Raw genomic sequence first — 13,684 nt, forward strand, 5'->3', positions numbered from 1 at the left:
GTAATAACATTCGGAGCATGACTAGTGCATCTGAGTGTTATGAAAGGTGCTGCTCATAGGGTCAGTCGTGCTGCAATAGTACTTTCTGACCCAGTGAGGAAAGCAATGGCAAACTACCTCACTCCTCATCTTGCCTAGTACGCCTCATTTTGGTGCTGCCATTGGTTTTTGGGGTTTCCTTATAACCGCATAACCTTTGGTGGTGCTATTTGAGGATCCAACCAGCCTCTGGGCTGATGACCTAACAGACACAGACAGAGAGAAAATGGTATTTACAGTTAACTGTAGGAATGGGAAGGAAGCGGGCGTGGCCTTAATTAAGGTACAGCCCCAGCATTTGCCTGGTGTGAAAATGGGAAACCACGGAAAACCATCTTCAGCGCTGCCGACAGTGGGATTCGAACCCACTATCTGCCGGATGCGAGCTCACAGCTGCGCGCCCCTAATCGCACGGCCAACTCGCCCGGTTTTCCAATTTTTATGGGCTCGAGGGCCACATTGTAAACCCTAAGCATAATCGCGGCTCGCACATTAATAAAAGGCCAATTTTCGTAAAATTGCGCAAAATAGAACAAAGGTACCAGTATGAAATAATATGCATAGTTCAACTGAAATGAAGGTTTAATAATTTTAATTGCTTAAAACACTATTTTACAATTGCACAAAAAAGTTAATTTAAAAATAAACACTATTATACTCAGGACAATTGAATTTGGAAGAAGAGCAATGCCAGTTCACTTGAATTAATATTTGACAAATGACAAAAAGAAAAAAATACATAAAGACAAAATGAAATTAATGATATAGTCAAAACAAAACTTATAGGAGGATTATTTAGTGGGAGTAGTGGGAAGGGAACAATGATATATAGTTGTAAGAGCCTAGAATCCCAGCAATGTACTTCCAGGAGTACTTCCCAGTGCAGCACTGTGTACTACCAATGAAAGAAGAAGGAATTGAAACTGCTTCTTACACCAATGACAGTTAAAGTATTTCTTGGCATTCATTGCATGCTGTGTTGCATAAAATGTCCAGAGTGAGGTTGGCATGGAGTTCAAGATTTTGTATCGAACCCATAGCCATTTTATAATGGTTAAGACCTAACTATGCCATTTGTGAGGGCTCATTTTCCGCCGTAGTTCGTATTTTAATTTTTTAAATAGAAAATAATCTACTCAGACTAAGTGAATACTTAAAAACAGAACATAATATTAAATACTGAATTAGTTCTGACTTGCATCTATAAAGGGGTATAAGTTAAATACATTTTAAACGAGCTATGAAATATTTTTATGAATTTTCTTCACGTTTCCAAAAATATTTCCTTTTAAAAAGTCCTCGCGGGCCGCATGTGGCCCGCGGCCCGCAATTTGGAAACCCCTGTGCTACACATTGCTCCCCGGGTCTCCGCTATTTGCTGTGGCGTATTGTACAATTCGGTTAGCCACGACGAGCGACATTTTGAGCCTATTTCCACTAAGTATTTTTCTTAATAATTAAAGAAATTAAAGAAACAATTAGCTGGAAAGAGTTTGTACATCTTTTTCATAACTCCTAGTTTCAAGCTGCTAAAATGGAATAAAGATGTTTTTCTCCTTAATCGCCGCTTCTGCTTAAAACAGTAATCCATCCACATTATCATAATCTTCTGCCCCGAACTGCCTCAGCTAGCGACATTTACATGATCGCTTTCCGGGCCATTTTCTAGGCAAACTACAAGACTCACGGAAATATGTTTCAGATTTAAAAAAAAGTATAAGTCATTCGATTTTTTACATTTTTCCCGCAGACGAAAATTTATTGGCTGAAGAAACAAAAACTTGACCGCGAACTGAAATTTTCAATACATGATTCTACGGATTTAAATTTACTCGTAATAATTATTTAAAGTGGTTTATATAGAAAATAGTTATACCATTGAAATCAGCAGTATTTTCTGAAGCTTGTAGTATACTTTGTTTTTAAACATTGTATGAAGTAACATCAGGAGCTTGAGAGAGAACAACTTTCCTCGCGCTCCGAAATGATGTGTTCAATTAAGACATCTTCTTCGCCAGTTGCTATATAACCTTGACAACAGCGTAATTTGGTGGCTGCGACAATAGTTCTGCAGTTGAGATGGTGGATCAGGCTGCCAACGTACCAATTCGCTGTAGAAGATTTCGTGGATGTGTATAATAATGACAGCATTTTTTTCATCCGCTTAAAAGTGGCACGCACAGTAAGAATAGAATTCATCAGCTTGGTTTTAAGTTTGTTTCTGAGGGTGGTTTTCACATTATTGAGCATAATGAAGGCGATATAATTCATAAATGTTTGTCAGATAATTCCTATTCCGTCAAAGCCATATTTTTTCCGTCACCTACGTTGGAATTCCGTCAAGTTAGAAACGCTGAGCCTACTATCAAATGTCAGGGACATAGTCAGAGGGGGAGGGGGTTACTGGGGAGTTAGACCCCCTATGGAATTTTTTACAAAAAGAAAAACATAAATTGACAATAAACTAAACATTCATACTTAATTGTAGAACCAATAGATTTTCTAAGAAGCCTCGGAAGTGGAATTTTAGATTGTAAACTGAACATGACATTCGCTGTTGAACTCTTGACATTGATTGTGTTGTTCTTATTCTGTATTGTAATTTAAGATTTTGTAATGTACTGCAACTTGAATATAAACATAATTCACTTGCATCAGTGTTTTTATAATGACAAATCTTGCATGCTCCACGCAAGCACCTTCATTGTGTTCTATCATATTTTTGTAACTATAACCCCAACTCCATCGGCCGATCCTGGCTACGCTATTGTCAAAAGAGAATATAAAATTACACCTGATCGGAACGCATCACTTGCACTCGGTAGTCAAATTTCGTTAGGCCTATACATCAGTTGCGCCCGCTGCCCCATTTCCGCGTGGCAGCAAAATAATCGTACGGGTATCAAATATCTTCCCTTCTCGCTGAAAATAATCTATGTTGAATTTCTGAGTTCTGATCAACACCGAATGAACATCGCACGAGGCAGGACCGTTAAGCCGGAAGGCACGCTTAGCAATGCTGCACCTATCTGTCGAGAGAAAAGGGGCATGTCTGGTTTTGAATGACATTTCACCCATATTCAGAACATTTAGACGAACACGACGAGTACGATAAATGCATACTCTTCGTAAAATGATATTAAGAAACACATACATCAGTAAATGCATTCTGTTGTTAAGTGAAAAATACACATTTTACATGCATAAATACAGGATATTTGAAGAACAGTAGATACTCACAAACTATTTTTCTGGAGTGTTGATAAGTTCCTCCACTTACAGTACCGAAATATGTTTATCCTCACTCCAGGTATAACTCTTGTTCTTCATCTGCTATTATTTAACAATGTAATTGGAAAATGTCCGACTCGTTGGCTGAATGGTTAGCGTACTGGCCTTCGGTTCAGAGGGTCCCGGGTTCGATTCCCGGCCGGGTCGAGGATTTTAAACTTCATTGGTTAATTCCAATGGCCCGGGGGCTGGGTGTTCGTGCTGTTCCCAACATCCCTGCAACTCACACACCACATATAAGACTATCCTCCACCACAATAACACGCAGTTACCTACACATGGCAGATGCCGCCCACCCTCATCGGAGGGTCTGCCTAACAAGGGCTGCACTCGGCTAGAAATAGCCACACGATATTATATTATTGGAAAATGTAGACAATGTATTTCAAAAATCAGAAAAACACCCGTTAATATAACACGCCTATGTAGATGCGCTTCGTTCTACAGGATGGTCACGTAACTCGGAAGGTACATCCGGATGGATCGCTTCTTCAGATGCTATACCCTGCTTCTTCGTACTTTCAACGATCATACTCTTGGCAAAGGTTATGCTATCTTTATTTGAGGCTAGATGGCAGCAACAGTTGCGTATACTGAAAATTCGTACCGATGACTGAACACGAAAATTCTTTCAGATAGAAAACGAAACAATTGCGGGTCGGTTGGTCACGTACTTCTCGAGAAAATATTGCTATTACCAGGGTCTGGATTAGCGAGACACGACTGTACTTTACAACACCAACGTCCAGCTTCAGCAACAGAAATGATGTCAGAAGACACTAAAGTTCCAGTTGTACATAATAGCTTATAACTTCTTCCGGTCTTAATAATTTGCTGGGCTGGAATTTCAAAACATTTTTTTCTTTCTTTCTTAATCTATTCACCCTCCAGTGTCGGTTTCACCGAGAGATCCCACCTTTACCACCTCAAGGGCACTGTCCTGGAGAGCGAGACTTTGGGCCTCACCTGCTATGCTGAACAGGGGCCTAGTGGAGGGATGGGAAGATTGGAAGGGACAGGCAAGAGGGAAGGAAGCGGCCGTGGCCTTAACTTAGGTACGATCCCGGCATTTACCTGGAGAAGTGGGAAACCACGGAAAACCACCTCGAGGATGGCTGAGGTGGGAACCGAACCCAACTCTACTCAGTTGACTTTCCGAGGCTGAGTGGACCCCGTTCCAGCCCTCGAACCACTTTTCAAATTTCGTGGCAGAGCCGGGAATCGAACCCGAGCCGCCGGGGGTGGCAGCTAATCACACTAACCACTACACCACAGAGACGGACTTTTTTTTCTTTGCTAGTGGTTTTACGTCGTACTAACACATCAAAGGTTTTTGGCGCCGCAAGGATGGGAAAAAGGTAGGATTGGGAAAGGCAAATGCTGGGGCTGTGCCTTAAGACCAAAGCCTGGTGTAAAAATCGGAAACCACGGAAAACCATCTTCAGAGCTGCCCACCATTTCTTGAAAGCAAGCTAACAAGCTACGTGACTCTAACCGCAAGGCCAACTTGCTCAGTAGGCCTGATGTATGTCTTCCTGGTGGTGATTATTGTTTTAAGAGGAAGTTCAACTAGGCAACCATCCTCTATATAACACTAATCAGAGAGAAAAAATAGAAGTGATCCCGACACTTCGAAAAATGAAGGTATCAGCGAAAGGACAAGGGCAACAACGGGCGTGAAAATGAAAGACTCACTAGGCCTTGAATGCTCTAATACCGTTGGGGTCGGAAAAGAACAAGTGTTGACCAAGAGAGGTCGGATAGGATAGATGAAAGTGAGGAGCCTGACACAAGTAAGTGGAAGCAATGCCAGGACTCAGCTTAGGGCCTCCTGGTCGCCAACCGACACTCCCAAGTTGAGAGCCCCCTAGGGCCCTTTTTATATGCTGTGGGAGTTATTCTACCAGCCCCACTGACGGGGGGCTGTATGACTTCCTCCTAGGGAAGTTTCCAAATATTTAAGGAGTACATGTACCCCTGTATCCCCTCTGTAAAAAGGCACTGTATATATGAATGTATAACAGTCCTCCAGGGTGGATTTTTATCACAGTTGGAGAGCTTCAGTATGGTGTATGTCCTCCACGAGCATTTATCACAGCTTGGCACCTACGTGGCATGCTCCGTATAAGTTGACGGAGGTCACGTTGCGGTATCAGGTCCCATTCTTCAATGAGAGCCTGTTTGAGGTATTGGAGAGTCTGTGGTGGAACAGGACGCCCACGAACACTTCTGTCAAGCCTACCCCACACATGCTTGATGGGATTAAGGTCGGGACTCACTGCTGGCCATTCCATTTCTTGAATGCCCAGTTCCCGCATAACAGCTCTGGTGATGCGTGCTACATGAGCCTTGGCATTGTCGTGCAGGAGTACGAATTCAGGGCCAACACCGTATGCAGCAACCAACACATGCTGTAGCAGTATCTGCTCGATGTACCCCGCAGCGGTAAGATCACCACGGACGACGACAAGACCCGTACGGCCATCAATACTGATGCCACCCTACACCTTCACAGAACCTTGTCCGAATCGGTCAACTTCCTGGACAACATTTGGCATGTACTGCTCACCACAGCGTCTCCGTACATGTTGATGTCCAACACGCTGTCAGGGGAAATCTGGACTCGTCTGTGAACAACACAGGTCTCCATTGGCGAAGTTGCCAGGTTACGGGCAAACAGAAGGCGAGCTGCGTGATGTTGCTGTGTTAAACGGGGCACTCAAGCAGGACGTCTGGGTCCTAAGGACACTTCCCTTAATCTGTTCCTTACTGTCTGGTCAGACACCGTGACTCCGGTGACCCTCCTGAGGTCTTGTTGCAATTCTCTGGCAGTTGCTGAACGACGCCGCAACGCACAGATGGTCAGATATCGGTCATCCTGTGGGGTTGTCATGCGTCCATGACCTTGTCTAACCTCCTTGTGAACTGGCCTGTCTCACTGTAGCGATTCCACAAGCGTTGAATAAGTGACGGAGAGACACTGAGATCCACAACAACAAGTCCATCCTTCCTGGATCAAAGTGACGGCCCTTGTGACGTGAACCTCGTTATGATGTCTCATGGGATGTGCTGGTTTACGTACAACGTGCTCAAATGACCACAGTAGTCTGCGTCTGTGTACCTCACGACAAGGGGATTCGATCCCGGGATCCCGACCGCTTTTCAATCCCGAAGATTTCGGGATCCCGGGATTGACATAATTTTTAAAATTTTGTAAAATAGACTGCGTGAAGCGAAACTCTCAGTGCGTTATTTATGCGCTTTTCGGTGTGTAAATGACTGTTCTCGTTTAGCGCATGAGTTCATCCCCTATGTGCGTGAAAGTCTGACCACAATTGCGTGCATTGGTACATTACCTTTCCCGTGTGAGTGAGCTGAGTGAGTGTCTTCTTGAAATTTAGCGTCAAAAAGGCGGCTATAGCTTTGAATAATCCAGTACATTGGAAGAGTCCGATTTCGAGCTCATCGATGAAATCATTAAAGTCTTGGCTCCAGTCAAATAAACTGTAAAAGCACTCTATCGCACTGACGCGTATTTATGCACAACTGGTGCTGCCCTAAAGTTTCTTTTTAAGCAGTTAAATGGCAATAGCTCCGAGTTGGCTTCTAAATTCAAGATACATTTACAAAAGCGCATGAAAGATCGCCGAAGAAATGAGTTGTGGCGTATTATGCTACCTACAAAGTCCTCATAGTGACAATGTGGCTTTGGCGTTCGATGATGAAATAAAGCGTACATTTTCAAGTCTGAGCAAAGTCCTGATAGAAAACACATTGTTTCTTTAATTGAGAGATTAAATAGTAAAAAAGACGAAGAGGGAGAACAAAATATGCAAGTCGAGCCTACAAATACAGAAAGAAAAAAAAGTGATTTGACGCTCAAAGAAAATCTTCAGCTGGAAATAGAAAACAGCATGAAAATTTACGTCTCCTGAAGCATTAAATGAAAATGAATTTTCCAGAATTGTTAAGAAAGAAATGAACCTACAGTATACGAGTCTTCAAATTCTACTCGGAGCTATAACCTAGAGCAGGCTTATAAGTATTTACTGACGATTCCTCCAACTTCCATCGAACTTGAACGCGCTTTCTCAGCAGCTGCATATATGTGCAACAAATTGAGAAGCAGGTTTGGTGATGAGACACTGGACGCGTTGTTATTTCTCAGATCATATTTTCGCAATTCAAACTAGAATGTTGCTATTAAATTAGTTTTCTTTATATTTACGAGAAATGTGACTGGTTAATGTTATTTTTAAATACTTTTTGCTAAGAAACTTTCTACCTACTTATTATGTTGTTAATTTCTAAAGTTTATTTGCATAGTTTGTTACATAAGGGTTTTTTAACTTTATGTAACTTTATCTCACTGATTCTTGGAAAAGAATAATTTTAACATAGAGACTGAGTGATTTTAAATCTGGTTAGTCTGACTAAGTCTGATTAGTTAGAGCGATTAGATTAGCTAGGTGTATACCGTAAAATATGTTTATTTTGTCTAAATTTCGATTTTCTGATTAAACAGCTGATTTCTGTGAGAATATCTTGCTTTTTTTTATTTGTAACTTTCAATCCTGGGATTGACCAAGTGTAATCCCGAAATCCCGGGATTAGAAATAAGGGCAGGGATCGAATTCCCTACTCACGACACACAGACGCACCGCTATTCACTTTGTTTTGAGGGGTCACCTGACAGTTTAATGCATGGCTATGTCTACAGATTGAGTACAACTTCGATTTTACATACCCTGAGTAGCTAAGATCTCAAGGTATGCTGTACGACCATTGGAACCCCATCTACCAAATTAACGTTCACATACCAAACATTACAAAACATGTTCTAATTTTTTTGAACTGTGTATTTTGAATTTGTTGGCTTCCAAAATGAGAACATGAGTGTGAAATGGAAACTTCGTTTGGTAACGATCATTTTTTGTAAGGTATCTCGTTTAGTCTCGCTTAGTGATGATAGCCACTTAAAGTCTCTATACTAACAGAACACAAAATGAACAAATATATTTTTCCTTTGGTATCATTCCAGCCCAAAGTAAAAAAAAAAATCGGTGATTTCTAAAGACTGGCGTTTTGTGAAGTAATTGTAACTGCGCCTGATTCCTTGCCGGGTCTGGGATTTAATCTTAAATGGTTATTTCTCTTGGCTTGAGGACTATGTGATTTTGCTGTCCTCAACATGCCTGCAACTCGCACCAAAAGAAAAACACGCAGTGTTATACATGACAGATGTCAGAGGGTCTGACTTACGAGGGCTGCGCTAGACTAGATAGTTGCAAGTGACTAATCTCATGTTTTAATCCGTATTGAAATGTGTTATTTGTAATAACAAAGTTTTTATTTTAATCTACCTGTTCAATACATTATAATGTTGTCACATTTAAAATATCCCCACAAATAACTTGTCAATTAATGAAAATATTTTAAATGTGACAACATTATAATGTATTGAACAGGTGGATTAGAATAAAAACTTTGTTATTACAAAAGACTAGATAGTCACACAAAATTACATTATTGTGATTCCTGCTCGATTCAAATTGCTTTTGGTTTTGCCCATCCATTTCATTGTGTCTGTTTTGGCTTTACTTCTGTTTTTTTTAAGAATTCAACTATTTGTTTTGTAAGTTTGTCTGGATACATTCTTTTAATATGTCCATAGAATCTTAAACTGTTTTTTCTAATGTCACTGTGAATATTTGTGTGTTGTTTGATTTCCTTTCTGCCTCTGAATCAGTATTGTCCGCCAGCAAGTTTCGGGCCTAGAATTTTTTCTTATGATTTTTTTGTTCCTTTTTCTCAGTGTTTCTAATGTCTGATTTCCTGTTCAAAATTAGCATTTTTGATGCATAAAGACATCCTGGTTTAATGACTGTATTGTAATGTTTTAGTTTTGTGTGCTTGGAGATACACATTTCATTGTAGATATTTTGGGTTAGTTAGTATACAGTTTCCATCTTTTGGCATCTAATTTCATTGGCTTTTGTTTTTGAGTCCACTTTCCTGAACTGTTTCACTAAGATACTTCAATTGCCTGATCAGCTTGCGTGGGGGTTTAACTCTGAATTGAGTAAGAGCTAGGCATAACCCTGTGTGAGCCACTGTGGTGGGGCTCTCAACCCCAACACAGGTGTCCCAGTGGCTGACAGGGTAAGTTCCTATAGACATACAAGACAAGTGTGAATAAGTCATAGCGAAATTAGCACCAGCGGATCAACTGAGGTAAAGGGAAAAAAATTGTTAATGGTCTTGAAGGCTGAAGAGGACATATCCCAATGGCACAGAGGACGGAAGAAGCAACTGAAATCCACTTCACGTTTGACTTGCAGTAACTGGCAAAGTGGTCAGCCTCTGATCATGAGAGGTGTGGATGGAAATTTGTGTTTTGGAACTAACCACTCCAGTCCTAAAAATTGGACCTTAGTCCAAACTTGTGATAATCAAGTACCATGAGGTGTGGCAGAAAAGAAAAAAAAAACATTATTGTTGTAATTTTACTGAAAAAGTAATTAATAATTGTAATTGAGAAAAATATTTCTCAGATACCTATAATTCAGCCCAGTTATGGTACGTTTTTCTGATCAATGTTTGTATGCATGTATGTATGATCACTGTTTTACTAAGCTACTGTACACAGAATCGGAAGTCATTGATCAGTATTACATATCATACATTGCAGACAGTAACTTCCTCCTGCGCTTCCTCAGAGTGAAGAAGTTCAGTGTCCCCATGGCCCAGCAGACATTACTCAAGTATCTGAACTTCAGGCAGACCTTTTCACATCTCCTGATGAGACTGGATCCTCTGGACCCTGTAGTGGAAGGACTTATTCGTAGTGGGTAAGCATCTTTTCATGTACAACTTATATGTTTGCAATATCTCCTAGATTTAGCGTGTTGGACCTATACCCACAAGATTGTGGTTCAATCTTGGCCGAGGTCAGTGATATTTGCATGCAGTGGTTGATACATAAGATGTCATGTTGTACATAACAAAAGAGCAGTAGGCCGTTCCCATGTGGTAACACATCAACACTCGCGTTCCCGTTTCCACCCCTGTGACAGTGCCTACATTAGGTGTTGCCTGCAAACACATGCACAAGGAAGATATTTTGAACATTTTCTTGCTATGAATTAAACACTTCAATCAATCAATCAATCAATCAATCAATCAATCAATCAATCAATCAATCAATCAATCAATCAATCAATCAATCAATCCTGATCTGCATTTAGGGCAGTCGCAGAGGTGACATATTCCCTATCTGTTGTTTTCCTAGCCTTTTCTTAAATGATTGCAAAGAAATTGGAAATTTATTGAACATCTCCCTTGGTAAGTTATTCCAATCCCTAACTCCCCTTCCTATAAACAAATATTTGCCCCAATTTGTCCTCTTGAATTCCAACTTTATCTTCATATTGTGATCTTTCCTACTTTTAAAGACACCACTGTCCGACTCGGCTGAATAGTCAGCATACTGGCCTATGATTCAGAGGGTCCCAGGTTCGATTCCCGGCTGGGTTGGGGATTTTAACCTTCATTGGTTAATTCCAATGTCCTGGGGGCTGGGTGTTCATGCTGTCTCCAATATCCCTGCAACTCACACACCACACATAACACTATCCTCCACCACAATTACGCGCAATTACCTACACATGGCAGATGCCGCCCACCCTCATCGGAAGGTCTGCCTTACAAGGGCTGAACTCGGCTAGAAATAGCCACACAAAATTATAAATTATTATAAGACACCACTCAAACTTATTTGTCTACCGATGTCCTCCCACACCATCTTGGAACGTACCACTTAGTCGAGCAGCTCGTCTCCTTTCTCCCAAGTCTTCCCAGCCCAAACTTTGCAACATTTTTGTAACGCTACTCTTTTGTCGGAGAGTTGCCAATGTCAAACAGGTAAAGTGTCATTGTAAAATGTTCCTTCAATAATACTTCTCTGAAACAAAGCATTTCCAAGTGTATGTTTATAGAATATTTTTCTCTTGGTTTGGTGTGAGGAAATTTTCATGTACTGGAAGAATTCAAAGTAGACAGGAAAACACGACAATTAATCATGCAAAGACTAACAGGCTCCACTTCCAAAGTTAAATTCTTAGGGGAATTGTCTGAACCATTTTATATTAAAACAGGAGTCTGAGAAGGAGATGGGTTGTCCCATTTATTGTTTAATCTTGTTTGTAAAAAGTGATTAGGACTTGGGATAAAGAAGTTAAAGGAGTAACCTTTGGCAGATTACGTGAAAACAAAATTAATTTACAGCGTTTGGCCTTCGCTGATGACTTTGCAGTGTTGTCCAATAACAGACAGGAAGCGATACCGTGGGAGTATTCTTTGTCTGCGTCCTCTACTACCCACAGGGGGTGCTCTCATTATGCATGTCTGTGGTTGAGTATTAAGGCTATGGCTGGTACCTTCCCAATCTTAACTCTTTCCCATTCTTTCGTCAGTGAAAACCAAGGTTTAACCCGCTAGGAAAGACCAAACAATAGCACCAAATAATAACAGCAGCATCCAGTAGATGAAGATCTTCTCTAGCTGAAGACTATTATTATCTCAATTTTGATTCATTCACTTGTGAGAACAAAATACAATTAAAACATATCATTATTCTTTTCTTTCAGTTACATCTTCGTGTCTCCATATAGAGATGCCCTGGGTCGTAGGGTCGTCATCTATATCACACGTAAGTAATCTCCAAATTGTTTTAATGCAACTCCAAATCATAGTGAATAGGGGCATAGCCAGCAGGGGTGGGGGTGGGATTATGGAGGGGGGGGGGTGTTAGAATCCTCCATGGAATGTTTACTGTTGTATACACGGAACTCGATATACAAAGCAAAACATAAAAGTTTACTATTTGTAAATCTTTATACAGTATATACAAAAAAGGAACGAAAACTGACTCGCTGCCCGAAGCGCTGCACACGTTAAATAATGACATAAACTAGTAGACTGATGGTCTGAGAAATATGTACAATCATTTATATTCATATGTACAATGCTGTCTATCTTGATAAGATAGGACGCTTGAAGGAACGAATGTCCGTGATAGCTGATGACTATCTGTAGTTTGTAGAATTATACAGGAAACTTGGATTAATGTTCGTGGTAGCAGAATACTAGGCCAAAGTTGGAGAACTTGCAGGGAACTTGTGGTAAAGTTCATGAGTAGCAGAATGTTAGGACGCATGTTGGTGATACGGGAGGCAGGATACTTGAGGCGGAGATGTCCTGAGGTGAAACCCCCCGACCAGAATTAAGTCCACCTGTTCAGAACACTTATTTAAGAAGGTACCTCCGTGTCTGACATACGGTGTAGTCTGACGCTGGACACTGTGGGAGTGCCTGCAGTGGAGAAGACATCGCCCAATTTATATTGCAAGTGACTAATTTCATGTTTTAATCCGTACTGAAATCTGTTGATATACAATAATAAAACTATTATTGTATAGCCCAATTTATATCCGCTGACTGACGTCACACGATTACGTCAGCGCGCAGCAGTCCACCTCGTGGTATCTAGAAGCGTCGATGCTGGGCGGGTTGCGGAGCTTGCAGGCGGTGGCGGACACACGCAACATTTACAAAAATACGTATTTTTTACAATGTGTTTAATGTCGCACCGACACAGATGGCAACAAGAAAGAAAATAAACAAGTGACAGTAAACTAAACAAACATTCATAGACATAGGCCTAATTACAGAACTAACAGATCTGTTAACAGTTCTATTTTCTAAGAAGCCTCAAAAGTTAGATTTTAGATTGTACTTACCATTCGCTGTAAAACTGTTGACCTTGATCATATTATTCTTGTTCTGTATTTTAATGTAAGATTTTGTAGTGTACTGCAATCTGAATATCAACATAATTCACTTGTATCACTGTCCTTGTAATGACAAGTCTTACATGAGCACATAACACACACTGTGTTCTATCATAATTTTGTAACTAGCCTATCATCCCCGCCCCATCAGCTAATCCTGGCTACGCTACTGTTAATGACTTTAATAAAAGATTTAAGAAAAACCTTCTTACTTAAAAAAGTTGAATAAAAAACAGTGAACTGGTTCTGTGGATATCTATTTAGCGGTAATGCAGGGCGCAGAGTGGCATTGCTATGAAGTGTAAATATACAGCGGTTATCTAAACATTTACAACAAATGTCAGGAATGATTCTTGGGATTTAATATTATTTTATAACACTTTATTTTGTTTGAAATAATCTTTTGTATTCTTAATTTAAGGTAACCAACTGCATACATCAGTAAATATTACAAAAAATAAATATTCTGCACACAGTTGCTGGTCATGCGTGACTGACAAGGC

The 13,684-nt window shown here is 40.5% G+C and overlaps 1 protein-coding gene across 1 annotated transcript in view; it reads left to right on the forward strand.

Moving 5' to 3' along the window:
- The window catches only part of Cralbp (Cellular retinaldehyde binding protein), a 110,961-nt gene that overhangs the window by 78,837 nt on the left and 18,440 nt on the right, over positions 1–13,684 (forward strand). The window contains exons 3-4 of the mRNA XM_067156081.2: positions 10,022–10,181; positions 11,979–12,040. Coding sequence (XP_067012182.2) covers positions 10,022–10,181; positions 11,979–12,040 — 222 coding nt within the window. The remainder of the gene's footprint in view (positions 1–10,021; positions 10,182–11,978; positions 12,041–13,684) is intronic.

The sequence above is a fragment of the Anabrus simplex genome, chromosome 12 (assembly GCF_040414725.1).
Source record: "Anabrus simplex isolate iqAnaSimp1 chromosome 12, ASM4041472v1, whole genome shotgun sequence".
Lineage (NCBI taxonomy): Eukaryota > Metazoa > Arthropoda > Insecta > Orthoptera > Tettigoniidae > Anabrus > Anabrus simplex.